Source organism: Cucurbita maxima, unplaced genomic scaffold (genome assembly GCF_002738345.1).
Source record: "Cucurbita maxima cultivar Rimu unplaced genomic scaffold, Cmax_1.0 Cma_Scf00036, whole genome shotgun sequence".
Classification (NCBI taxonomy): Eukaryota; Viridiplantae; Streptophyta; class Magnoliopsida; order Cucurbitales; family Cucurbitaceae; genus Cucurbita; species Cucurbita maxima.
The window spans coordinates 1125697-1151977 of record NW_019272052.1 but is presented as its reverse complement, the minus strand read 5'-3'; the positions used below and the strand labels follow the sequence as shown (position 1 = coordinate 1151977).

The 26281-nt window shown below is 38.0% G+C and overlaps 5 protein-coding genes across 6 annotated transcripts in view; 1 reads left to right on the top strand and 4 right to left on the bottom strand.

Annotated features, from left to right (window-relative positions):
* The window catches only part of LOC111468188 (DDB1- and CUL4-associated factor 13-like), a 5045-nt gene extending 2899 nt beyond the window's left edge, over positions 1–2146 (bottom strand). Inside the window, exons 1-9 of the mRNA XM_023113317.1 lie at positions 1989–2146; positions 1797–1886; positions 1592–1703; positions 1175–1202; positions 952–1050; positions 784–850; positions 665–699; positions 502–576; positions 325–420 (exon numbers count right to left, since the gene is read on the bottom strand). Of these exons, the coding sequence (XP_022969085.1) occupies positions 325–420; positions 502–576; positions 665–699; positions 784–850; positions 952–1050; positions 1175–1202; positions 1592–1703; positions 1797–1886; positions 1989–2054 (668 nt within the window). The 5' untranslated portion in view covers positions 2055–2146. The remainder of the gene's footprint in view (positions 1–324; positions 421–501; positions 577–664; positions 700–783; positions 851–951; positions 1051–1174; positions 1203–1591; positions 1704–1796; positions 1887–1988) is intronic.
* Positions 2147–2512: 366 nt separating this feature from the next.
* LOC111468113 (26S proteasome non-ATPase regulatory subunit 2 homolog A) lies at positions 2513–10460 on the bottom strand. Its single transcript, XM_023113189.1, has 25 exons — positions 10109–10460; positions 9705–9805; positions 9400–9520; positions 9256–9315; positions 8990–9057; positions 8837–8879; positions 8609–8674; positions 8441–8479; positions 8268–8350; positions 7363–7477; positions 7063–7137; positions 6487–6645; positions 6305–6412; positions 6122–6226; positions 5904–6044; positions 5725–5829; positions 4922–5143; positions 4653–4766; positions 4366–4581; positions 3936–3995; positions 3737–3850; positions 3556–3641; positions 3348–3456; positions 3088–3266; positions 2513–3005 (listed from the first exon to the last, which is right to left on the bottom strand). Exons 1-25 carry the CDS (start codon positions 10232–10234, stop codon positions 2930–2932), a joined length of 2691 nt encoding a protein of 896 aa, XP_022968957.1. The 5' UTR covers positions 10235–10460; the 3' UTR covers positions 2513–2929.
* Positions 10461–11028: 568 nt separating this feature from the next.
* LOC111468248 (protein E6-like) lies at positions 11029–12439 on the bottom strand. 2 transcript variants are annotated; one of them, XM_023113404.1, is made up of 2 exons: positions 11746–12439; positions 11029–11583 (listed from the first exon to the last, which is right to left on the bottom strand). In XM_023113404.1, exons 1-2 carry the CDS (start codon positions 12292–12294, stop codon positions 11296–11298), a joined length of 837 nt encoding a protein of 278 aa, XP_022969172.1. In that variant the 5' UTR covers positions 12295–12439; the 3' UTR covers positions 11029–11295. The 2 variants fall into 2 exon arrangements, with proteins under 2 accessions (XP_022969172.1, XP_022969171.1); XM_023113403.1 differs by having other exon boundaries at positions 11029–12431.
* Positions 12440–14217: 1778 nt separating this feature from the next.
* On the top strand, positions 14218–16350 carry LOC111468241 (dnaJ homolog subfamily B member 1-like). Its single transcript, XM_023113395.1, has 3 exons — positions 14218–14586; positions 14814–15226; positions 15705–16350. Exons 1-3 carry the CDS (start codon positions 14422–14424, stop codon positions 16141–16143), a joined length of 1017 nt encoding a protein of 338 aa, XP_022969163.1. The 5' UTR covers positions 14218–14421; the 3' UTR covers positions 16144–16350.
* A 63-nt stretch (positions 16351–16413) lies between these two features.
* Positions 16414–25720, bottom strand: LOC111468095 (homeobox-DDT domain protein RLT2-like). The gene is given in 19 exon segments (XM_023113155.1): positions 16414–17477; positions 17984–18244; positions 18633–18737; positions 18826–18992; positions 18995–19382; positions 19662–20201; positions 20291–20965; positions 21042–21254; positions 21781–21936; positions 22038–22190; positions 22283–22369; positions 22523–22623; positions 22761–22983; positions 23069–23233; positions 23321–23410; positions 23481–23921; positions 24015–24097; positions 24257–24712; positions 24820–25720. Coding segments are annotated over 19 exon segments (5229 nt in total). The 5' UTR covers positions 24935–25720; the 3' UTR covers positions 16414–16667.
* Between the last annotated feature and the right edge of the window lie 561 nt (positions 25721–26281).

The window sequence follows — 26281 nt, the reverse complement described above, 5'->3', positions numbered from 1 at the left end:
AAAAAAAAAAAAAAAAAAAAAAAAAAAAAAAAAAAAAAAAAAAAAAAAAAAAAAAAAAAATTGCCAAGTTCGAAAACCACTTTTAGTTAAAACTAATTAAAACTAATTACAACTAATTAAAAGTGATTAACATGCATAGACCATTATTACTTATAGTTAAAAAGTAGGGAAGTTCGAAAATCAAGTCATCCACCTCTGAAATGATAGTTGGTGTCTTATCCATCAAGCTATACTCGAATTGGCAGCATAGACTATAGAGTAAACTGGAATTTGTATGCAAGCAAATGAATCAGTGGTGGTTTGACCACGACTGATCATGCTTACCTAGCTGATGTTGCCAGGATATTGGGTTCTCCAGGATTAAAACGGACAGAGATAACTGAGTCTGTTCCCCACTCAAAACTACTCACCGGTTGAGACCTATAAACAAGAATTCAGAAATATCTTCAATATATAACGAGAAAAAAGAAAGTACTGAATGAAGTGAATGGTGATGAATACCTGTTGTGATCCCAGATATCTAATTGCGCACCAGCTGTAGCAAAAAGATTTCCATCCCACTGATGATCAACAGCCCTATAAATCAGAAACTATGGGCTCAAAATCCAACTTCAAAAGAAGAAGCAGAAGAAGGGCTAAACCAATGTCTAAATTAGTAGCTTACCAGAAAGCATTCTTCCAGGCATAAACTGCTAGAGGCTTGAATGTATGGGTTTCAAAATGTTAGTAGGAAATATATAAATAATTCACGCATTACAACACACAGGTAATTCAAGAACAAACCTCAGATGAATTATTCGAAGTCACATATGAATTCAGAGTGGGAATTGGGATATTCCATAACCTGACACTAAAAAACACAAAAAAGAAGGTTTGGTCCCAAGTAGAAAAATATGACGGTCTAACATTCTAAATTACATAGAATAATACATCTATAAAATGGTGTCTTACGTGCAATCTGTCCCACATGATACCAGGATGCGTCCATCGGCTGATGCAGTCAAGCCTCGAACAGCACCTTGATGTCCAGGAAACTGACAAACGGTTCGCCTACAATGTATGAAGGTTAGCAGTTATTTCAGGATTTTTAATTACAGCTTAATTTCTGTCAAAAAAAATTGGTCGCTATAAAACAATATTGCATAGATCGAAAGGTTGGAAGACATCATATTACCTGTTAGCAATATCCCAGAGGCGAATATCTGTTGACATAAAATCAATTTCTTAGAAGAAGGCAAAAAAAGTCGATATGCATGAAAAATTAATATCATTGTTTGAATGCAACAAGAATATTGCAGTACCATTCACTGATGGAGATTACATAAGATTAAAATGGGGAAAAAAAGGATGGATATTTAGACAGTTGACTGCCCCGACTATTGCATCTCAATAGAACGTCAGTGCTGGAAATAGAAAATAACAAGCTTATAATATAAGTACCAACAACAGCAATTATAAATGGTTCCAACGCACCACAAGAATTAAACACATGAAATTTTCCGAAAACTTTCGACCAACAATCAGAGTAAGAAATAAAAAGAAGACAAAATTAAAAACATTAACCTAGCAGCTGAAGTACTAAATAATTTACCTCCATCCATCGAACCGGAAAATATCCCTTTCAAGTGATTAGGATTCTTTGCCATACATGAAACGGCGTCTAAATGCCCATCCATTGCTCCAATAAATGGTTTTGCAAACATCTAAAACATAGAAAGCATGAGAGTGTTTACTCATTTATCGAAAGTTTAAACGATCCAGCAGCCTGAAACAATAGTTTCAAATCATAACATTACCCTGTCCATTTTCGCGGCATTAAGTGCACGGACATACTCAACCGCCTTCTCTTGCGTACGGAGACTGGGGTCGAAGTTCCGAAATACCCTCTAATGGTAGCGATACAACGTCAATTCTTGTAGCAAGAGAGAAATTCAACAGAAAAAAAAGAAGAAAGAAACGTCGATAGACAGTATGCACAGGTGAATCACCTGGAGGTCTTGGCTTCGTTCTCGAGTGAATTCATCAGTGGAGCGGGATATTACCTTGACCTTCATTGTTGAGGGAAAAAAAAAACCCTAAGGAGAGTGAGCGATGCAGAACCGAGGTTGAAGAAGAAGGTAAACCCCGCGCTGATAGGCCAATTTTACAAGAGTTTGCCCAAATAAATTATTTTAAAATCAAAGTTTCAAATATACCATAAAGTGACGAATTACGTTTCCGCCCCTGGCCCTCTGGCTAAATTATAGTTTCTCCCTTTTTAATTATGTCTATTTAATTTATAAAATTTAAAAGTTGATTAATAAAACTATCCATTTTAATTTTGTTTGTAACATCTTCATAACTCAAACTTCTAATTTTGTGTATAATTATTTTAAAAAATATTGATTAAATCTTTATAAGTTTTTTTTATGTGATAACTCATTCAAAATCACTCTCAGATATATTTTTAATCATTCAAAATTAGTTATAATAGTATGAAACTAACATTTAAAAAGGATTACATGCTCGAGAGTAATTTTGAACATCCGCCTTACGAGGAATTTGTATCATAGACAAAACAATCCACGGGACACTGGAATGTTCAAGAACCCAAAACAACGAAAGGTGACTCGATATCGTCATTGCATCAAATTAAACTAAGCAAATGAAGAGAGTTTCTATTCTCTAAAAATCAATACAAAAAGATCCCAAGTCGAGGGGAACTAAGTATTAACCATGAAATATTAACTCAATCAATTCAGGCACATTTCCTCTTTCGAACTCATGGCTGTTCATCAAAGCTACAAATGCACTGGTTGGATGACATTACGACGAGCGTAACTAAACTCGAACCACATCCCGCATCATGCTTTTTACGTCCACCAACATCCTGGTTAGAACTATATCAAGCAGCAGTGTTTTGTCCGTTCCTACTTACAATGGCTTGCTATTACTGTTCTTCTCTGTATTCTGGGTTCTCCTGTAAAACGACGAATCCTTCTAGGATTGGAGAAAGAGGGATGTACCTGAACAAAGACAGCTAAAGTTAGCTTATGTTTTATCGAAGTCAGGAAAAAATTACACAAACTATATGGCTAGTTCTAGTACTTCTCAGTGGCCAGCTCTGCCCTGTCACCAGCAGCAAGAAGAACTGGGGTTGAGTGAGTCTGAAAACCAGTGATCGTCTTTGGACGACCAGCCTGTCCAACGACATCAACAGCCTGACCCACCCGAACAGGTACCGAAAGAGGCTTGAGATTCTCATCCACAGTCAACAGCATTCTCGGCTGTCATACTTGAAAGTCAGAAGGGGGGAAAAATAGAAAACCAGTAAACAGAATGACACGAGATAATCAACCAAGACGGACCTGCATTGCCAAAACAAGGTAGTAGAGCACATAATGATATTTCCCCAGGATAATGGCTTTCATGTCAAGACATGCATGCAACACGATTATTAATCCTGCAAGCGCGGTCCTGCAATGAGGAGTACATACTATGAAACAAGATGATAAAACATAAAACTTCAAAAAGATAAGACTAATAGAACTAGGTTTCTCCAAAGCAGTCACTGACGGTGCTAATAAGAATCGGTCAGAATGATAGGGGTTAAGAGTTAACAGGCCCTTCCCCAAATGTACAAGCCCTTGGGCAATCCTGACCTGCAAACATTTACAAAATGAAGGTATCAGACACTAATTCTTCACACCAAGTAAAAAGGGAACTCCAAAATGGAAAATTTCATAGGCATCATTACACAAAAAAGAAGGCTCGCATCTTTGTAGTAATAACTCGAAAGATTTCGAAGCATGCCAGCTATTCTTGCATTATTGGTTCCAGCACCAATCAAACCTAAGGAGATCACTGCTGCCTGTAACATCCATTTAAGAATTTTAACATTGAATTTCTACAAAAGCAATGAAGAAACTAAAATGAACCAAAAACTCGAATCTCACCATTGCTACTTCAGAATCTGTATCATGGCTGAGTCTGCTTAACGTGTCCATAACATTAACCTGGTCAAATAATCCAGTCATACAATTAAATTTGGCCTCAATATGGCATCCTTATAAGAACCAACTCGCTAAGAAGTCTTCGCTTAGCTCAATATAGCATCTTCATTAGAAGTAAGAATATGTGGCATACTTCTCTATATTAGGATGGAGTGTTTGCTGTATAGGAGTGTTTGCTGTATAGGAGCATTTGCAGCATGCTTTAAGCCTTATTACCTTACTGTGAACTGTTTCATGAAATGATAGAGCTCTTGACCCTTACAATTACTATCTTTTTCCCCTCTACTTATTTGGCTGGAAAACTTTATAGTTCGAAAATTATAGAATAGATCAGAACATACCAGGTCTTCATCAAAAAACACATCATACTGACCTTGGGGTTTGAAATGCAAAGGAGACCAAGAGCCAAGGGAACAGCACGACGAATATTTTGCTCCCCATACTGCAAAAGATGCTCTAATGAACGAATTGCCATCTCCAAACCCAGTTCTTCAGCCATTGCCACCATTGCAATTCCAAGAACAGCAGCTCCTTGGTGAGTTTCACCCTTCTCAAGATGTTGAGAACAATGACCAAGAAGGTTTTGAACCTAAATGGGGGAGAGATAGACAGCTAAGTTGGTGCATTATGTTTATACATTGATAAAACTACACTGCATACCTTAAGTACATTCCCAGTTCCAGCATATGCACAGGAGAGCAATGTCATGTCGCAGTATTTTCTGATTTTCTCGTTAAATGTCTTGGAAACCTCAGCTGTGGCCTCCACACTTTCCTGTTAGAACCAAGAGAAGGAAGTAATAAAGGAAAAGCCTTAACTTCCTCAAAATGCATGATGCCTAAAGCATCAGTTGAAGGTCAAATCTTAAAACACAGGAAAATAATCATAATTACGATAGACAATGTATTCACAGCAGACTGCAGTCGCACCTGCTTTCCAAGGTATAGAAGACCAAGGCTAAGTGGTAGAAGGCGACCTAGAGCATCTCCCAATTCAGACTCACTTCGATCCATTAATGCAAATATAATTGCTTGGGCAACCTCCTCATTGCAGGAGCCAAGAAATATTAAACCCAATGAGAGTGAAGAGAATGCAATCACATCAAGTGAAGCTCTTGAATCATTTAATATAGGGGTCAGTTTTAGCCGCAGCTGAAAGGATACAAAATGCAAGAGTATCAATAAGGAATGGGAAAAAAATCATTGACCTGTGAAAACGTACATTACAATATCTTATACCACAAACTTGTAGTTACACTATATATATGTGTATATATACATATATGTATGTATGTATGTGTGTATATATATATATATATATATATATATATATAGAGAGAGAGAGAGAGAGAGAGAGAGAGAGAGAGATTTCATCGATACATGAAAATGAAGAAAAAAGCTCCAACATACATTCTCCCAATGGGAAAGAAACGAAAAGCATAAAACCCAGAGGAAAAACCTGATTTTGGGATTTGTCAAACCCGTAGATATGTTAAATATGCTATACATAAAAAAAAATGTTAATATTAATAAAATTTAATTTTTGAACTAAATTAATTGAAAATTGTCAAAATGACCCAGAAAAGTTTGTATAATTAGAGGTACAAAAGCAAAACATTATAGAAATCCCAAAGCATCACTTTGCAGGGAAAAAGAAGGAGATTTTCAAAAGATATTCATTGTTCTGACATCCACTAAGCCTACAAACAGAAAAAGGAAAGATGGGTGGTAACCTGCTCATTTTGAGTTCCTGCATACGTAATGCCCAACCCCATTATTGCACCTATACGGGTGGATGCATCTTCTTTGTCAACGTATTCTATTAAAAGTGCTAATGCCTGAAAAGAGGGAAGACAGTTCAGAAAATTGAAATAGATTCCAACGTTCTGAACAATAAAGAAAAAAGACTCACAGGATCACAATCATTCTTGATAGCACAATTGACAATACCAACTCCCAACAATGCTCCAGCAACAACATGGTTATCATTGCTGTGCAAAAATTTGTCAATTTGAGAAAGTCCAGCATCCACATCCCAAAGCAAAATCATACCCTGTGATCATGATGATAAATGATAAGACAAAACCAGATGCTAAACAAAATGGGAAGACAGAAATGATGTAAACTTACCAAACTTGCTGCAGCAGTCATCTTCCCATGTTCTTTATTCTTAAATAACCAATTTCCTGAAGAAGCGCCACTGGATGAATCTGGTGTAACTGTCATTAACTTATCCTGGAATGACAATAACAAATAATATGAAGCCCGAAGTAACATGCCACTTCTTCTGCACATTGATTGAACATCTCTTACCTGACCAAAGCCAGCATTCACAAAAGCATTAACGAAGGTAGCAGCCAAGTTTTGTCTAGCAGAATCAACACTTGCACCAGCACTAGCCCTGCCATCAAGCAAATGTGCCTGAAATATTTCAAGGACAGAAATCAGTATAATGAGAATGTGGATATAGCAGTCACGTGCAAGGGTGAGATAACCTTATAGATGTCTTCTGGAGATTTAGGCTCCATGACCTCAATGTCACGAGCAAGGGTGAGATAACCTTCACTTATTTTGGCATTATTGATGATTTCCTGCATTGCCTCTCTCTCGTCGTCATCTGCACACATGTCGTCATCAAGCTCAAAACTAGTACCCTGTATGAAAACAAAAAAAGAAGTTAATTGAAGAAAAAAGTTTTCTTAATGGCACAAAATGATAAGATAATAGTCGGTCACTGACGAACTAGTCATGTCAACCATTCATAAATCATAAATTCTCTCTCCCAAAATAATCCAATAACCAACCGATAATAGTAATTAGTGATATACATGCACCATAATGTATTATACAAACTGGTACCCCACCCAATCATCTCTTGAAGTCCAAAGGAATCAAGGGGCAATATGGCAAAAGTACTACACAATTTTGAGATTCAGATTCAGATTCAGATTCTAAGCATTTATACAAAATAAAGTGCACACAAAATGCCTAACATCAATGCATCAGAAAATAGATCCAATAAACTGACACTAAATAGCATAACAATTAATATATAGATTATCAGAACTTACCTGTCGAGCGAGTATGTACGAAAACTGCTTTTTACGCTGCATATCATCACAGGCTTGATAGATCTGTCTGACATACTGAAACAAAATGAAATTTAAAGAGGTTTTCAACATAATTCGATGGTTAAGTAGTTCAAATATACTAGGTATGTAACACAAGGGAAAAAAACTGCTTAAAATTCCTCATCTTTCACCAAGAAACGAGGATGATACTTTATACTCCCGATGATATAACATAATAATACTCAAGTCCCGAACTGACATTAATGGGCAAAAATTTCAAGGTTAAAATAGAGGGAAAACCTGCAAGTTATCAAGGAACAATGCAATCTGAAGTGCATTGGTATACTCTTCAAATTTTAGATATATCATGTATGCAATGTCCAAAGCTAGCATGTCATCAGGTCCAGGAAGATATCTGTGATGTTGGCAATGTTAAATACCATAATCAAGGAGAAGGATTCAAAAAATGGAGAAGGAAAAACTAACACTATTAGAGGTTATAAGTTTGTGAATAAATAATAATCATATATTATGACTCCCTAATGGAAAATTGAGTCTCATCGAGAAAATATAAAAGAATACAGGAAAGCATACAAGCCCAACAAAAAAGGTTAAAAAAAAATAACCCATGCTAACTATGCACAAATGAGCTCCCATCTAAAATTGAGCATTTTGGATAATTAAACCTTTGAGGCCAACACCAAAAGGTATTAAACCTAACACAAATTAAGCCTATACCCAAGACCTCTGAACCCTTCCAAAAATCTTACTTTTAGTCTCAAGCCAAAACCCCAAAAAAAAGCCCCACCACAACACCTGGATTAGCCAAACACCTATTTAAAATTGAAAAGTTTTTCACTGTAGGTAGCATATTTAATTATCATCATAATATAATACCACAGCATTCAAAAAGTAATAAAGTATGCCATTTTCTTTAAAAGAATAGTAAAACAAACATGACGCAGTTGCTTCAAATCCATAAACATGACAGACGCCCATCATATTCTTCAGAAAAATAATAGTTCAGCTAAAACTTGAATTGAAATTAATTAAGAAAGGGCATCAATCACGAAGAAATTTAGACAGAGAGCCCAAACAAGCTTGAAAACATGACCGTTCATATCAGACAATAATTCCTAGACAAGTAGTAAAAATGAAGTGCAATTATGTGTACTACAATAACTCAAGAAGATGAGCTGACATACTTGGCTGAACTAGTAAGATAGATACAGGTCCTTTTGAAATTTGTATTGTCAACATGCTCTACTAACAGATCAAGATCTTCAACCTGGTACAAGTCACATGAATAAATTCAGTCAGCCATACCCTTTTCCCCATCCCACCCAAAACAAAAATAAAATAAAAATTAGTATCTCACCTCCATTAAGAGATCAACAGCTTCAGGTTCGGCATTGTGCTGAAGATCAATAAAAATAATTAGAGATGCCATTTGCTAACAGTATTACATTATCTACAGAAAACTATGGCTTAGTGTCCAAAGAAGGTTCAAACAAAGTTGATCCGTTGACTTGTTATGCAGACATACTTTCATGTGAAAAGCAACAATTTCTTGAACAAGTTCCATCAGATCATCAATGGGAGCCTCTTCACCCTGAAACAAAGAAAGTAAAGAAAGCAACAGTTACACTTCCTAATTAGTACAATAAAATTAAATATACGATCAGCATAAAGACAAGCATATTTATGTTATAATCTATTAATTAGGTCAGGAAAAAAAAAAAGTTATTGCATATTCGAATAGAATTGTCACTACCTGCCGCTTGGTGTATTCCTGAGCAATCTCTCCAGCCAAGTTCCTGAGGTTACAATATATTTTAGGAAATAATGAGTATAATACAGATAATACCTTCTGACAAAGAACCATGTAATAAGTTGCACAAGAATATTGTACTAATCATGCGCTCACCTTACATACTCATGGCCCCATGAACCAATATCACCTTCTGAACCTAATAATCTGTATTTAAGGCTTTCCTGAGAAAGTTCGACAAGAAATTATTTATATTTAAGTGTGACTGCATAAGCCCACGCAATAGAGCAAGAATAAGGCATAAACACGAGACAGTAAGACACAGAGACATCAAAAACAGAGAAAATGCTCCATGCACATGATATTAAAACAAAGAAACAAAAGAAACACATGGCGATCAATATTAAGGAAAGCAAACAAACCCGTTCTCCCTCTGCAGACATTGTCAGTGCTAATACTGATAGTATGTCCGCCATGTATTTCTGCAATAGAGAAGCAAGTAGAGTTACATTTTTCTTATAGAAAAACCAAATCAATAGTGGATTATAATACTGAGAGTAAACCACCTTTAAATCCGAGTCTGCCATTGTTTCATAATAAGCTTTCAAAGTTCCATAATGTGGGCGAAGGAATTTTAGAGGCTTTGGAACAGAAGTCATGGAGCTTGTGGAGGTTCGAATTTCCTGCCTGGAATTATAAGTTATCAAATAAGTTCAAAATATGAAGGCCTTGAAGAAAATATGCACGATTCATAAACCTATCCAATCCGGTATATCAATCTATATCATAATTGCAAACATCCACGAGCAGGGTAAGATAGCTTTAAAGTAACGGTTTCTGTTTTAACTGAACTATAAATAAGAATGCGAACCTCATACTCTCAAGTGCAACTTTCTGCAACCCAGGATCGGGGTCCTGAACTCTCTCCACGTACAGCTCCAACTGTTGCTTCAAAGCCAGATCCTCTTCCGACTGTGCACGCAATAACCCATGTCAGATCAATACGCCACGTACTACAGGAAACATAAGAGGGAAAACTAACATCGCACATGAACTGATCTAAATATTCCCTCGCTTCAACTCATACTGCAAATAATCTCTTATAAGTAAAGAAACGACTTAAGCAAAGCTCAGTAGAAAATTTTCAGAGTACACTAAAAAAAGTTTACACCAAAGCCACCGTCCATCCAGTTCCAATTTGGGTGATTCTTCTGATTTCTTGGAAATCAGACAGAAACCAAGCCCTTAAGTAACAAAGAATTGAATGAACCATACCAGATCCTCCTCCTTCTTATCGTCCTTCTTCTTCGGGTCCTTCGATGGGACTTTCAAAGTGGCCTCCTCGCGCTGGGAGCTGTTACTGGCACCGCCGCCAGCAGAGCCATTTGGGTCACGCGCCATTGTGCAGAGAAGAAGACTAAAAGAATCAAAGCCCTCGAATGAGAGGGGAAGATCGAGCAGGAGGAAAATGAAGAATGCGAACAAAGGGAGTGAACAAAATCAGTAACAGGATTGGAAATGGAAGAAATTGTCCCGAATAACCTGGGATTGGATCGCCTGCAGAAGAATATAAACGAAGGGAGTTGCTTTTTCCTTTTCCTCCTGAGCAAGAAACTAAAATTGGGGTGTTAGAGGGGGTTTTCTCTGCTCCCGAGTCGGGTCGGTTTATATTCGATCTTAAAAAAATGGGCTTCATGAGGATATTCATAGGCCCAAATTGGTAAAAAAAAGCCCAAGATAGTCAAGCGGCCCGTTTTTATTGGACTCGTCTTTTGGGCTTTACTTGAGGCAGCCCATTAAAACATCGATGGTTCTCGTCTAATAAAGACTAAAAGCGAGAGAAGACGTGCAAATTCTGAGAGTTTTAGTTTGGGGAGGTTTTTATTATGTTATATATCAAATATATTAAAATATGTAACAATCCATCTAAATTCAATTTTATATTTCAAATTGACTTAGATTCACATTATTCTAATTCTCAATTTTATATTTCAATTTTATTAAAAATATTTAAGATAGTTATTACAATTTATTTTATTTAATGTATGCTGATACTTTTTTTTTTTAGATGAATTTCAAAATTAACTTGGAAATTCAAAATTTATTTTATTTTTTATTCTATAATATCATTTATTTCAATTTTTACTTTTTTTTTTTTTTTTTCATTAAGGAAATAACATTTTACATGTCCATAGTCCAAAATAACACACTTTTTTCCACAAAAATTTTCCAATATCATCCAAGCTGGTTGGAGCCCAGCTAGGCATCCAAGTATTGCTATACCTGTTTTCATATGTTAAACAACATTCAAACACCAAGAACATTGATTCAAGTTGTGCGAAAACAATCACAACTCAAAAGATGAACACTAAAATCACACACAAACAATAATTTTTTAAAAAAAAACCTCCATAAATTCAGGGGTTCAAGTTTAAGTTAAACCCTAAAATTCTCCCTATGCATCAAGGAAGAAATCCCTCACTCTTCTCGTACTCCTCCATGGAATCGAACTCGTTCGGATACTTCTTGCTTCCGTACGATTTGTTTTCTTCTCCGATTCCTGAGTTAATTTCGTGATAGTACCTTCCGTTCTCCATGAATCTGGTGTCGCTCATCCCTTGCTGCTCCGTCGGTTCGTATCGCCTCTTTCTGTAGCCATCGCCCTCGACATTGCTCTGGTACTGGTAATTTCTGACGCCGCTGTTCTCGAAATCGCTCTTGTATTCGGTATTTCTGTATTCATTATTGTTCTCGTGCTCGGAATTTCTGTATTCATTGTTGTTCTCGTACTCGGAATTTCTGTGTTCGTTGTTGTTCTCGTACTCAGAATTTTTGTGTTCATTGTTGTTCTCGTACTCGGAATTTCTGTGTTCGTTGTTGTTCTCGTCCTCGGAAGTTCTGTGCTCGTTGTCGTTCTCGTACTCGGAATTTCTGTATTCGTTGTTGTTCTCGTACTCGGAATTTCTGTGTTCATTGTTGTTCTCGTACTCGGAATTTCTGTGATCATTGTTGCTCTCGTACTCGGAATTTCTATATCCACTGTTCCCGTCGTTCCTGCTCTCGTATCTTTTAGGGCTTTCGAAATTGTCAGTGTGTAAATTCGTCTGATAGCCAGATTTGTGGGTCTTCTTGTCCTCACCGTCCTCCGCGAGAATCTCCTCTTCCACGTCTGTGATCGTCCGGCTACTTTCGCTGTCGTCTGCATCACTGCCGTACAGACCGTAAGCATTCTGCGATTCGTCGAAAAACGGCGCGGGAGCTGGCGTTGGCGCCAGAGATGGAGATATCTCAGGCGGAACAGAGACCGGCGCTGGGGAAAAGGCTACGGGAAGAACAACATCGCGATCAGCGTGGATAAATTTGCTGAAGAATTTGTTGACTCTGGCTTCGATTTGAACAGAGGAGAGAAGGAGGAAGATGAAGGGGAGATGCTTGAACGTAATTGAAGCGGCCATAGCCATGGAAGTGATCCTGATGCAATGCAGAGAGGAAGAAAAAGGTACGAAAATCTATGGTTTGCTATGGTTGAACTTATATATGGGATTTACGGGCGATGAATTATGCGGGGATTGAGGGAATTAGAAGAAGGGTGTGGGGCAGACGAAACATAATGGTAGTGGAAATATAGTGCACGCTGCATGTGCTGTGCACTTGAATGCCCACCATTACAGGCCTACCTAATTTTTCTGCCAAAAAGAAAAAAACACTAACGTTTATATCTAATTAATTAATTAATTAAAAATTTAGAATTCAATTACACCCTGATGCATATAAACTCGTTTATTACTTAAATATTTTTTAAAACATTTTTTTTAAAATTAATGAACTTTTTAAACACGTTTAAACTAGTTACGTCATTTCGACCGAACTTTCAAATAATAATAATAATAATAATAAAATTATCAAACTTAATCACGCAATATATATATATATTATAAAAAACTAAAAATAAAAATAAAAAACAAAAAGAATCTTCCACAGTCAAAAGGTGGCATTGTTTTTCCTTTAGTAGTTAAATTTGGTGGTGTAAACACTTTCTTGCTTTCTTATGGATAGTAGAAGAGATGGGTTTGAATTGGGCACCGAATCAATTACCAACAATGCCCTTTATCTTCTTTCAAATTACCCAATCAACCCATTATCTTTGGAGCGTGAAGTGCAATTAGATCCATTTTGAGGACGGGTTTTCAGGCATAATGGAGGGATTTGATTAGGGTCGAAACGAGTTCCAATGTATGCCAAAATGTCCAAACTAAGGCCGAAACAGGTAGCTAGTCATTCTTCTATACCACAAGCATAGTGACAACAATTAGTATGTACTCATTTAGTTGAGGTTAGAAGTTAAAATTCTTGCACATCACATTTGTTGCACTAAAAAAAACATTAATAATAGCTATACTCGAACAAAGGTAGGATGAATTTCAACTAGTTTGGGTAAAAAGGGGAAGGGAAAGGGTATGATGAATTGGAAGGGGAAGATTTAGGTTTAGGGCTTTGGAAGAATTGTTGAGTAAAGTTGAAGAAAATTCATTAAGGGATCCATGGCGTAATCATAGGAACAACAACGACAGCTCTTCTTTTTGTAACAGTTTGTGTTGGCTTTTCATTGATGAGGGAGGGGAAGAAACTCTTTGACTTTTTGCTTTATTTGTATTTGAATTCAAAACTCTACTTTTTAAGTTTGAAAATAAAGGCAAGTTTGGTGGATAAGGATTGCACAATGGACTTTGGGCTTTGGGCTTTGGGCCTTCTATGCGGATTAATAATTTGTCTGGACTGGGCCGGGCCGGAGTAACATGGGCCTTGCTTTGACAAAATGGAAACGGTAGAGCCACTTGTCCACCAATGAATCCTCATGATTTGGGCTTGGTCGAAGCCCAATAGACGAGGTTTAGAGACAAATTTGGTCTTGTTATTTCTTAATCATCTTAAATTCGACTAATGAATATAATTTGTTATATTTTTTGGTCAGATTCCCCATCGGAATTCATATTTCAACGACAGTCTCATAATTAGAAACATGATTTTCAGTTATTTTTTTTAATCTCTTAATTTTTGGTCGAGCCAACAAAATGGTTGAAAAGTTACCTTAATACCCTTCATGTTCATGCATTCATCGTGCCAAAAGTTTCCGTAGCTGAGATTTTAGGGTAATTTCTCATTCTATAAACCATACTGAATAACCCTAATCCAGATATTCCCTCCACACCCTTCCCACGTAAACAATAACAAAATATTTCCTCTATGTTCTTTTGGGCTAACCATTAACAAATGACAAAATAATGTAGGGACATAAATGTCTTTCCACTTGGTTGGGAAAGAGAGGGGTATAAATATCTTTTCACCTTTTTAATGAGGTTAAAAGAACCAGCATTTTGAAAATTAGCCCATTTTCATGAATGGAAACTAAAATGACCTATTTTTTGGAACTTGACACAAAGGTTGCCCAAAGATAATTTCTGGAAGTTTCTAAAGGTTTTGCTCAATCGGACAATCCGAGCTTCTAATGCGCAAAATCCCACCTCGATTCTTACAGAACATCATCGCCAGAAAGGAGGAGGTTCTGGAGAGGGAAAGTGAAGGGGGCAATGGGAATCGATTATTACAAGGTTTTACAAGTTGATCGGAATGCCAAAGATGATGATTTGAAGAAGGCTTACAGGAAGCTCGCTATGAAATGGCATCCTGATAAGAACCCAAATAACAAGAAAGAAGCCGAGGCTAAATTTAAGCAGATCTCTGAAGCTTATGAGGTTCGTCTTTCGTCACTTAATCCGAATAATAATCCAATGACTTTGTGTAGATCGATCTATCAGATTCTTAGACTCGACGGCGTTGAAATTTCATGGGGTTTGGTTGTTATGTCTTATCTTGAATGTCAATACCAATGGAATTCCTTCCTCTTCTTCTTTTTGTCTAAATCGCTGGATATCTCGGTTACCTTATGTTAGATTTGGCTCTTTTTCGATGTTGAATTTAGGTTCTTAGCGACCCACAGAAGAAAGAAATCTATGATCAATATGGTGAAGAGGGTTTAAAGGGTCAGGTGCCGCCGCCTGATGCTGGTGGTCCTGGTGGAGCTTCCTTCTTTCCCACCGGCGACCGGTCATCAACATTTAGATTCAATCCGCGAAATGCTGAAGATATTTATGCGGAATTTTTTGGGTCTTCGAACCCGTTTGGAGGAATGGGAGGGGGACCAAGATTTTCAAGTAGCATTTTTGGTGATGATATATTTACGTCTTTTAGAGAAGGTGGGGGAGGATCCATGAGCCAAGCTGCTTCTCGTAAAGCTCCTCCAATTGAGAACAAATTGCCTTGTAGCCTTGAAGATTTGTACAAAGGAACTACCAAGAAAATGAAAATATCTCGAGAAGTTTCAGACACGAGCGGGTAATCATCTTTCTTTGCTGCACTTCTACAGATTTGATTGCATTCCCTTGCGTGCTCAAACTTGGCTTCAATAGCTTCCATTAACTTGACTTCAGCTTTTGAAGAGTTTAAAAAGTATTGTTAGATTATCAGAATGGCTGCTCCTTTTCATTTTCCTAAATGGAATGTTGTTTGATAATGCATGTTTGTGTGGATATGCAATGTGTGGTCTTCAGCTTTAAGAATGCTACCATTTACTCTGGGATTGTTGCTATTCATCCCCTTGAATATTTGCTCTTGTGGGATGAGTTTGGCTAGTTGTCTGTTACCCTTGTGAACTGGTAAATTCATGTTTCCTGCTATGTAGGAAAAATAGTTTTTGTTTGGTGGATTTCGTGGATTGAATGTTCATTTTAAGCTGCATGTTCCCCCTCTGCTTCGCTGTATATACACTCATCCATTGCCCTCTCACTTTCTCTCGTTCGTTTTGTATGTACAGGAAGATTGTAACAGTGGAAGAGATCTTAACAATTGACATAAAACCAGGTTGGAAGAAAGGAACAAAGATCACATTTCCCGAGAAAGGGAACGAGCAGCCTAATGTAATACCTGCAGATCTTGTTTTCATTATCGACGAGAAGCCACACAGTGTGTTCACTCGCGATGGAAACGACCTAATTGTCACGCAAAAGATATCATTGGCCGAGGCGTTGACTGGTTACACTGTCCATCTCACCACCTTGGATGGGAGAAGTCAAACGATCCCGATCAACAATGTGATAAATCCAAGCTACGAGGAGGTCGTCCCAAGAGAAGGAATGCCTATGCAGAAAGATTCAACAAAGAAGGGGAACTTGAGAATTAAATTTAGCATCAAGTTCCCTTCAAGGCTGACTACGGAGCAGAAGGCTGGGATCAAGAAACTCTTGGGTCAGTAATATTATGATTTGTTGGCTTGGCTTTTCTGTAATCAACCCAGGAACCACTCATTGCGAATACAGTGTTTGAAAGTTTTGCTAAAATGGGTCCATCTTGTTTTTTGTATTTAAGCAACTTTTTTGTTCGTAAATATGTCTCCTTAGGGTAACTCCAAATTATTTCTTTACCTGAAATAAGTGAATGCTGGAGAGATCTGATTACGGAGATTCTGAACTTCTGTAGAACTATTTTAGTTATCTCATATCACACCCATTGAAAAGAGGGCGATGTACATTCATTGTGGCGGTGACAATAAAGCTATTAAAATGACAAAGTCTGTTCTTCTGTTAGAAAACGTACATATTCTTATTAATCATCAGCTTCCGCTTGCAAGATGAACAGGATGGTATTGTACAATGACACTGCATTAGTCCTTAGGTTGCTATCCACTTCCCGAACGTGGGCAAAACAGGGGGTGTTCCGACACTTCCATTTTCAGGATTGTGCCACAGCCTTAAATCCAACAAAGAACACAAATCCTGTTTCAGTTACTGTAATCTGAGGAGGCGGATTGTATCTCTTCGTCTGATACGATATTATCCTCTAAATTCCTGTTACTTTCTTCATTGTACTCCCCATTCGTACAATGTTCAACATAAAGATCTCGTTCCTCGTCCATGACATTACCCCTCCCTCCATCAGAAAGATCGTACTCTTTGTATTCTTCGTCCATGGTGTTACCCCTCTCTCCATCAGCAGAGAGATCATCCTCTCTGTCTTCATCCATTTCGTAACTTCGGCTAGTCGGTAGATAGCCAGCTTGCCAAGATCGAGCACGGTCATCTACCAGCATATCATCATATTCCACTCTACCACTGTTATCAATGGAAATCAACCTATGAGAAATGCTTGGACTTCCATCACTTCGTTGCAGCATCCTTATGTTCTGATCATCGTTCCATTCATGACTGTTGTCCAGAGATAATTTTGATGTTTCATTGATAGTTTCTTCAGGATGACCTCCCTCAGAGCCAAACTTGATCTTCCTTCCTGATTTTTGCCTGCTTCTAGCACTCCGACGACCGCGCCTAAATCCTCCCTGTTCTTCCACCTGTCCGTCCTCCCACATAAGCACCTGCCTTAATATTTTTCGGTTGTTGCCAGTACTCTTATCAGATACAGGCCTCATGCTATTGGTTCTTTTGTGTGATTTTGCACCTCTGATACGTCCATGTCCTCTTTTGCTACCTAGTTGTCCATAATCAGAGCTTGAGGGTCCAACCCCGCCATATATCAAGTTTGCTTCTTTGACATGATCATTTGAAATTACAGCAGTTGCAGAATCTGACAAGGGCTAAAAAAAATGAAAGAATGATGTCAGATCAGAACTAAATCAAACAAACTTAGAATGAGTTTTTACTCGTACTACCAATGAACTAAGTGTTAGGAGAATAATAAGCCATGTCAAGGTACTACACGAACTGTTGCAGGTATGGACGATGTGAACATGCACAAACAAGTTCTAAACACATTTAGGCCACACGGCCACAACAATGTGGCTAGTTAACTCGGTAATTGCTTCCCTATCTTGTATAAATGTAAATGTGAATGAAAAACTCAGACCCGCAAAGTTGCAAAACATGTATATAAAATTGTATTCCCTCTCCCTCTTGCATCCTTCTAGTAACCACATTTCAGATTTGTAAGTCTAAACGTATTCACGTTGTGTCCCGTGTCCATCCTTCTTAGAGAGGGACAATACTTTCTACCTCTATATCTCAATGAAGTTAAGAACGCACAATGACAAAAGCAGTCTATTTGATTTAGTCTAAATTCAGGACATGAACATGAAAGACTCACTTTTATGTCCATTGACCCCTGAGCTTGAGACTCAGCTTTCTGCTGCAGAATGTAGGAGAGGGAAGCGTCAAATTCCAAAAGCCTCAATGCCACAGCAGCCGTTGTAAGTGGTATCCATGGAAGAACTGGAACTGTTTCAGGGAAAGAACTATGACAAGTGTAACTTCCTGGTGGGTTGACGCAAGCCAACAATTCATAGGTGGTCTCATAGTTAGACCACATAAAGTCCCGCTTAATGCCATTCTCCAACAGAGTCAGAATCTGAAAGCAAGGATGTTAGGAAACAAATGCAAAAGATTAACTAAAGAAATACGGGGAAAATCCCTTGACAATTTTGTAAATCTTCAAGTATAGAACCAACCAACAAATATCAGAACCAAGACATCCGGAAAATGAGTACCATAACTAATAGTATAAAATGGAGGGGTGCCCAAGTAGGAGTCATATTGGTCGTGTTACAATGAGTCCCAATGAACAAGAAGCGAACCGTCACTCTTGTAGCATACACATACTCTCGAGATTGTTGAACTTCCTTACATCTTATAGTTGTGGTATAACGAAATAGTGCGTCATCTAACAAAAGGATTCGAGTGGGGGAATGGCACAGATGAAAAAGGGAAAAGGTGATCAAGTGCATTTAGATATTAACCTGAAGAACGTCCTCAGCAGAGGATGAAGACAGAAGTTTTGAACTCCAAGTTTTTCTTTCGAAATCTGTCCAGGATGGTTGAAAAGCTTCCCCTGGAATGGAAACCTGAGCCAAATAAGAAAAATGACAGTTGCACCATAAATGACAGTCAACATAAATAGTTTAAGCTACACTACAACTGAAGGGAACTCACCTCAATCAAAGTCAACAGCATCTTAAGTAATCTAATCCTCAAGGGGGAAGATGAACACCAAGATAGACCAATGTTCTCTATACGTTGGACCATGTGTTCAGGAAAATATAAGATGGAAGAACAACAGTGGTGGAAATTTTCAGAATAAATGAATTGATAAGATCTCAAATACCTAGTAATTGTGTGCCCTGCTTCTTTCCATATTTGTTAGCGGATAGAACTGAAAGACTGAAGCACTCTCTCCTCATCCAGCTCTCGAAATCAAGGTATCTCTTTAATGATTCGGTCGTATCTGAACCAGTTTCTTCAGCCTCACTTCTGAAGGATGTTGAACTTTCAAATCCATCATGGTTATCTGCATATACAGTACTACTAGGACCATTATTACGAGCATTGCAATGATGGCCAGCAGCATCTTCACCCGTCCTCTGGCCATCTGTCAGTATATTCCCCCTAGTAGCTGTTTTAAAAGATTTTTCTAATTTTTGTAGCATGAGATGCAAATGAGATTCCTTGATCCCACGAACATCCAAAGAAGCTAAGAGAGCATCAAATCCCTGCATGGACATCCAACAGTTCGATAACAATCAACAAACAGAGAACCTTAGCCACGCTTTCAATCTTCAATATATGTGATGAACAATGGATCGCGATATCTGAATTTATAGTTAATTGAGATCATCCTAATGAGACTTTCTTTTTTTTGGGATGATATCGGACAATGCAGAAGCTAGTGAAATTTTGCTTCACATTCACTTGAATTTTAGTTAAGAGTGGCATCAAAACTTTAGTTAAAACATTAGTTATGTTACATGTAAGAATTTGACATATAATACCTTAGCAGAATCGATAAGCCTCCAAGTCCCGTTATGCAACTCAACAAAAATTCTGCCATTACCAGGCTCATTTCGAGAAGCAGATGAAGTAAATTGCCAGTATCGATTACGCCTTCGATCCTGACCAAGAGGTAAAGACCTATACACATACATCTCTTCTGCTTTGTGTCCAATATAAGATTTCACTTGTGACCTTGACTTTTCAACCGCTACTACTGAATGTTGAAGCTGTGAATTATCTGCCTCAACAAGTACATCTTGCACTTGCAGTCCGTCCGAGGGGCAATTATTATGTGAACTATGACAGTCCTCTTGCTGAAAACCAGTGTCTAATGGTCCTTCTCTATTTTCTTCCCCAATATTTAGAATTGCACTGAGCCTTGTTGCATCCAATGACGACATAGTTTTAAATTCAGACTTGTTTCCCACACTCAAAGAGTCATGGATCTGCAAGACGTACTCTTCTTTGACGCGTCGCTTGTCAATTTGCGCCTCTGCCAACATTTGCTTCTTCAAACTATTTGCAGCCTCTAGACGCTCCTGTAAGACATGGAATCCATAAGATGAAAGAAACAAAAGGACTGAAGGCGTTTTTATCAAGTTATGTCGAAAGTGCAGCAGAGACATACTTCAAGGATGGTTCGCATTGAGTTTCCTTCAAGTGCCACTCCAATTAATGAACATAGTGCATTAAGTCGCTCCTCAATGCTAAGATCAGAATACTCTCCCTCAGTAAGACCCTGGACCCAAGGTTCGCCATGATCACCTTCATCAGAAGTTGAATCTTCTTGATATTGACCGGTGCAAATTCCAGAAATAAAAATAGGTTGTTCAACGGGAGGACTTTCTTCCCCCTTTACCCTACCTTTGATGTCCAGGATAGATGTATAAGGACCACCATTCTCCATACCGACTTTACAAATATCTCTAATCTCATTACATCCATTTCCACTTGCAACAGAAGTCATTTCATCTAGAGGGCATACTTCAGGACTTTGATGTTCTTTTGTTAAATTTCCTCCAGTGCCCAAATCATGAACTTCAGCATCCTCAGGAACATCAACTTCTGAGCCATCATCTCTTTCAGCATCGTCACCATCCAAAATCCCGCTTTTGAATGTGCGAATTCTCTCCCTTGCAGTAGAAAGTATGGCATCTGCATCGCCAGGGTCTTTCCTATAGGGAGAGCGGACACAATACGTTGAAGGAGCAGTCCTTTCAAATAATTTTGAGTCTCTAGACAATGCAGCAGCAATAGAAGCTTCTGGTGTCCTGCTTGTTGTAAGATCCCGAAGTCCAGATTTCTTGAAAAGAGACAGCAAATTAATAGCGTAAACATTAGAAAGGATAAATTTCAGACGTTTAATTTTCACCAAGTACCTGAATTTTATTTGCAACTTCAACAATATTAAGACCTTTGCTTCCTTCAAGAGAAAGAACATGGAAAGCTGCAAATTTTACAGTTCCAGGAGTCAACCGATGCCTAGATTTGCGTTGATTGGAGAATCCCCTTTCTTGCATTATAGCAACAGCTTTTTCTGCAGCCAAACCATTGCGTAAATTTGAAATGATGTCTGCAACATCATTACCCTGCTTCACAAGGAGCAAGAGAAAATAGAAATAGGAAACCTTTTTAATAAAAAAAAAAATTAACAGTATTCTTTTTTCACCTGATAAGAGATCATATGTTAAACAGAGACAATAAAAGAAAACAAAGCCTAGAGATCTAGGAAAGAGTGACTCTAGCTAAAGAACCTGAATAAAAAACACAATTAACGTTGATCAAGAAAAATTATTTTAACAAATCTTAGGAGGGGCACTGCCACTTGGGGCTGTGAATGTACAAAGTTACAAACTAAGAAAAAAGTATGTTCCACCTCGAAAATTAGATAAGCTTGTTCTATGCCATTGTAAATGAAATCAATTTGTAGGTCAAACTGTGATCCTGATATGCTGGATTAATGCTTCATACCCAAAAATGACATAAAATAGAAAAAGCATTCAACTGTATATTCACATCATATCCCCTATCACAATCAAGGAAGAAAATCTTGATGAAAACTTAAAATAAATAGTCAGCAGCTTTCACATTCTTCAAAGCTGGGCAAAAGAATTTCACCTCATTTTCATCATGATGTGCTGGTTCAGCATTCCCCCCTTTCCTCTGTTGAGGACCTAACCCACCTGATAAGGCCAACTGTCTAAGTATCTCAGGCCATGTTAAAGGATTTAAATGTTGCTGCCAGCTGCATATGTCAAAACCCCAAGCATATGCCTGATATAGAGTGCCAACAACGCAACTTGATGATGAACAAAGAACCATATTAGAAACATGGGTAAACTTTAAGAGTAGTAATAACCACCAAGGAGCCTCACCCCTTCAACTATTCGCAGATGGCCACCTCCAGGGTTGGCACCACTACTCTGATTGAATCCTAGACCTATAGAGGAGGTTCTAGCAACATCCTCAATATCTTTTATGATGCATTTCAGAACAGCAATGTGTACTTCACCTAATAACCTTGAGTCCTGAAATATTGTAGGGCAATAAATGATGAGTATCACAAGGCAGATTCAAAAGTCGGGTTATAGATCAAGAAAGTTTTAAGACAAGAACTTACGTGATCATGAAAAGCTTGAAGAAACTCATCAAGAGTAAAAGGCCAAAGGCCAAGAACATCAGCAAAAGTAACCAAGAACTTCCACGCCTAGAAATACACATAACAGTTCAGCATTCATATAATAGATCATTTTCGAACAGTTTCTTCAATGGCAATATATGCCTCCCAGCCAGAGGGAACAGAATACTCTCAATCAATGCTAAAAGAATGAAAACAAATAGAAAACCTAATAAATCTTACCATGAGAAGGTTTCCCACATTCGCTTCAGATTCAATCCAAGGATGATCTGGAAAAGGCCTTTTCATTTGCACAGATTCAGGTGGAAAGTTTGGCCGCATATCTACATGCAACTTATGTCAATAGCTAAGTTGCTGACTAATGAAAAGAAGTTGAAAAATGGTCACTTCGTGCAAGGGAAAGAACATTCTTGATAGTCAATGAATTTAAACAATCATGGAAGTTAATAGAAACATAAACCTTTAAATAACTCCAGATTTTCTAAAGTTTCTTGATCAAGAGACATTATTGAAGGTAATCCCTTGCTTGACACAGCTAACTCCATGAGTTCCAGGCGTTCATCCTCAGCAAGTTCTGTTGATTCCTTAGCCATCTGGCGAGCAGCGGCCCTCTGATTGGCAGCTTTAAGCCTTGCTGCTTCTCTTTCCCTGCGCAGTGCTTCTTTCTGTCTAATTCTCTCAGCCTAAATATATATACATTTTGGGGAAGTAAATCACTTAATTAATAAAACAAGAAGAATACAATTAGCTATGGGCCACCAAACTGACTCTAATGGACTCTCTATGCAAGAACTTCTCTCTCCTCAACATTTCACGCCTTTGCTCCCTTAGGCATCTTTCTTCCTCCTTTTGCTTCTCACGCAACAGTCTTTCTTCTTCCCTTCGCCTTTCTCGGTCATGCCTTTCCATTTCTTTCCTTATCTGCTCTTCTCTCTAGAGAGAGAGAGAGAGGGAAAAAAAAAAGGATGAGTTTCCACAAGAAACATGTAAGGTATAATTCACAAAAGATAAATATAAGACCTTTCTCCTCAGAGCATCTTGTTTCTCTAGTTCTTTCTGCATCTTTTTCTCATGAGCTTCAACTTCCCGTGCTATTCTGGCCTCATCATTCTTGTTGAAACAAATACAGAAATAAATTTTTATTTGTAAAAACTATAAAATTATAACATCTTCACTATACCTTGCTCTTCTTTTCAATCCATACAACATTGTTTCCACGAACGACCCTCTTATCAGATAGAACGGATGTAAATTCTGGATGAGAAGTTGAGTGAGTGCCATATAGAGGATTCATAGAAATATTTACAAGAGAACTCCTGCATAAACTATTATCATGCTCGCCCATGGAAGATACTAAGTTGTGGCTCCGTCTGCTTTGCTGAGCAACTATATTCAGGTTGGGCATCTGAACTTGAGAACAATAGCTGGAGGACATTTGTTCATGTCCATGCAAAAATGAGTGTCCAGAAGCCATCGGCAGAGTCCTGCTGATACTATGAACATTTGCATGAGTACCATAATGGTAAGATGAGATATCTCTCTCGTGTTCATCAGATTTTGCAGTTGGCTGTTCTGGAAGAAACTGGTATTCGTGCAGAGTCCTCCCAGACATCTGATGATGCTATGAAATAAAAAGGACAAAGGAAAGACACCGTTTTAGCTTCATTTCAGAGCAAAAGAGTGATAATATGTGAATGAAAGAAGGAAGACTGACCTCAATCTGCTCTATATCTCTTTGCTTACTAACCTCAAAAAACTGTCCGGTTTTCTTCTCATCATCACTGAAAGCAGTGACTCCTATAGCAACATGAAACACTCACTCAAGTGTCTGAAAACAATAGTATTTACTTGCAAAAACACAAACAGCAGTAAACACAACGACCCTTAAACAGATTATCCAAAATTCCTAAAGAACAACTGAAATCATGGGTTGTTTGTACAAATAATCAATCTTACCTATCGGTGCCCCGAATGCCCCTGGTGGCAGAGGGTCAAACTCCATGCCAAGAATTGGTCCATCCTCCCTCAAAGCTTCTCCTAGCTGAGCCTCTACTAAAGCAATGGCCCGGAGCTCTGCAATAGACTGCTGCGACTCATAGAACCTGTTCATTGAAGGTAAGTTAAGGCCAATCCTCGCAACAGCCACTCCAGGCCTCACGTCCACTGGATGAGCATATGCATTTGACCCTTTCCCCAATCCTGAAGTGCTCTCATTCTTCTCACCACTTCCCCCAACTGGGTTCACATCTGCAGCTACCGTCATGGTTGGAGAAGGCATCCTTGGTCGCTTAACTGGTGGCGGCTTCCGGTCCTTCAACCTCCGGTGACAGAACCACATCTGTAATTGCCTATCCGACAATCCCAGCTTCACCGACAACTCAGCTCGTAGTGCTTCCGATGGATAAGGCTCCCCTACATCAACATCAAAACAAATGCAATTCACAATAAACTCAACAAAGGAACAACCTCCATTCGTTCATTCCACAGAGAAAAGGAGTTATAACAAAGAAACCACACACCCATATAAGCCTTCTCAAGAATTTCCAATTGCGAAGCAGTCTTCATTTTCCTTTTGATCTTCGTCGCCTCCACAGGTGGTGGTGGCTTCTTCTCTCCCTCAGAACTAACCTCCATTGTCAACAAGACAAAGCTCCAATCCTCCCCCAACCCACCCAGAAAGCCCAAAATAACAAAACAGGCAAACCCAAGTTACCACCACACAATACTCAATCTCTCACCCATTAAATTCATTTCAGACCCGAAAAAGGAAAAATCCCAGAGAATCACGGCAAGTGCAAACAAAAGAGAAAAAGAAGAAGAGGGTAGAAGAAGCAGAGAGCTACATATCTTTTGGTGATCTTAGAGCATTCTCTCCCATTAAAGAATAATGGAATTAGGTTTTGACGGAAGGTTTCGTTCCATCAAGAGTGATAGATAGACGTCTCTCTCTCTCTCTCTAGGGAGAATCAAAACAAGAGAAGCAAGTGCGACTGAGATGTGGGCATGAGTGGAAACGAACAAAAAATGGAAAAGAAAAAAAGGAAAAAAAGGGAAATAGAACCCAAAATCAAACAGTAGTGAAAGCATAGGAAGCAGCAGTAGCAGTAGCAGAAGAGGCAGTGTGGCGAGTCAGAAAAAATTTCTCGCCATTGAAATTGATGTTGGAACTGAGATGAATAAAAATATAATAAGCGAACCCAGTTTGATTTAAGGATTAAATACAGAGAAGAAGAAGGAAAACAAAAACATTTGCCATTGCAATGCCTGTGATGATGAACCCAGCTCTCTGTAATCACAGTCATATTTTATTTTTGTTTTTGTTTTCTTTTTGAACTTTAGTAAGAATTAAAGTGGGAAATCGATGGGGTTTAGGATTTTAAATGCTGGGGTTTTAGAGGATTTTTTTCTTTTTTTTTTCTTTTTTTTTTTGATTTCGAAGAAGGGGATGGTGGTGTTTTGGTGTCAGATCAGATGCGACGTTAAGCACAATCTTTTGGGTGAGAGATTTTCTTATTTTTCTTTTTTATTTTTTATTTATTCAGCAACAGACCTTCTTCCGCTTTCTTTTGGGCTTTGGATTGGACTCTTTTTGGGCTTTCGGTGTCCTTTAAGCCCATTATGCTTGTTTCTTTTTACAAAATTCTCTATTTATTTTTATTTATTTTATTTAAGTGTTTGGCAGAAATTATTTTTTTATTAATATTCAACCAACTTTTAAACTCTCGAATGAAAATAAAAAGGGTTCTGATTTATTTATTTTTTTAATAATACCCCTATCGAGAGGCTGATATAGAGAGGCTGATATGGTCGAATACATTTTCATTTAAGGCGAGTTTTCACGGTGGGACCCTATTCATCTGTTTGGACTTCTATTGAATCGAGAAATAGGTTTGATTGTCTATATAATAGTAAGGCATCTTCTGGATAATTCATACATCACACTAGATAGATATCATATTTATGGCAAAAACATATCAGCCT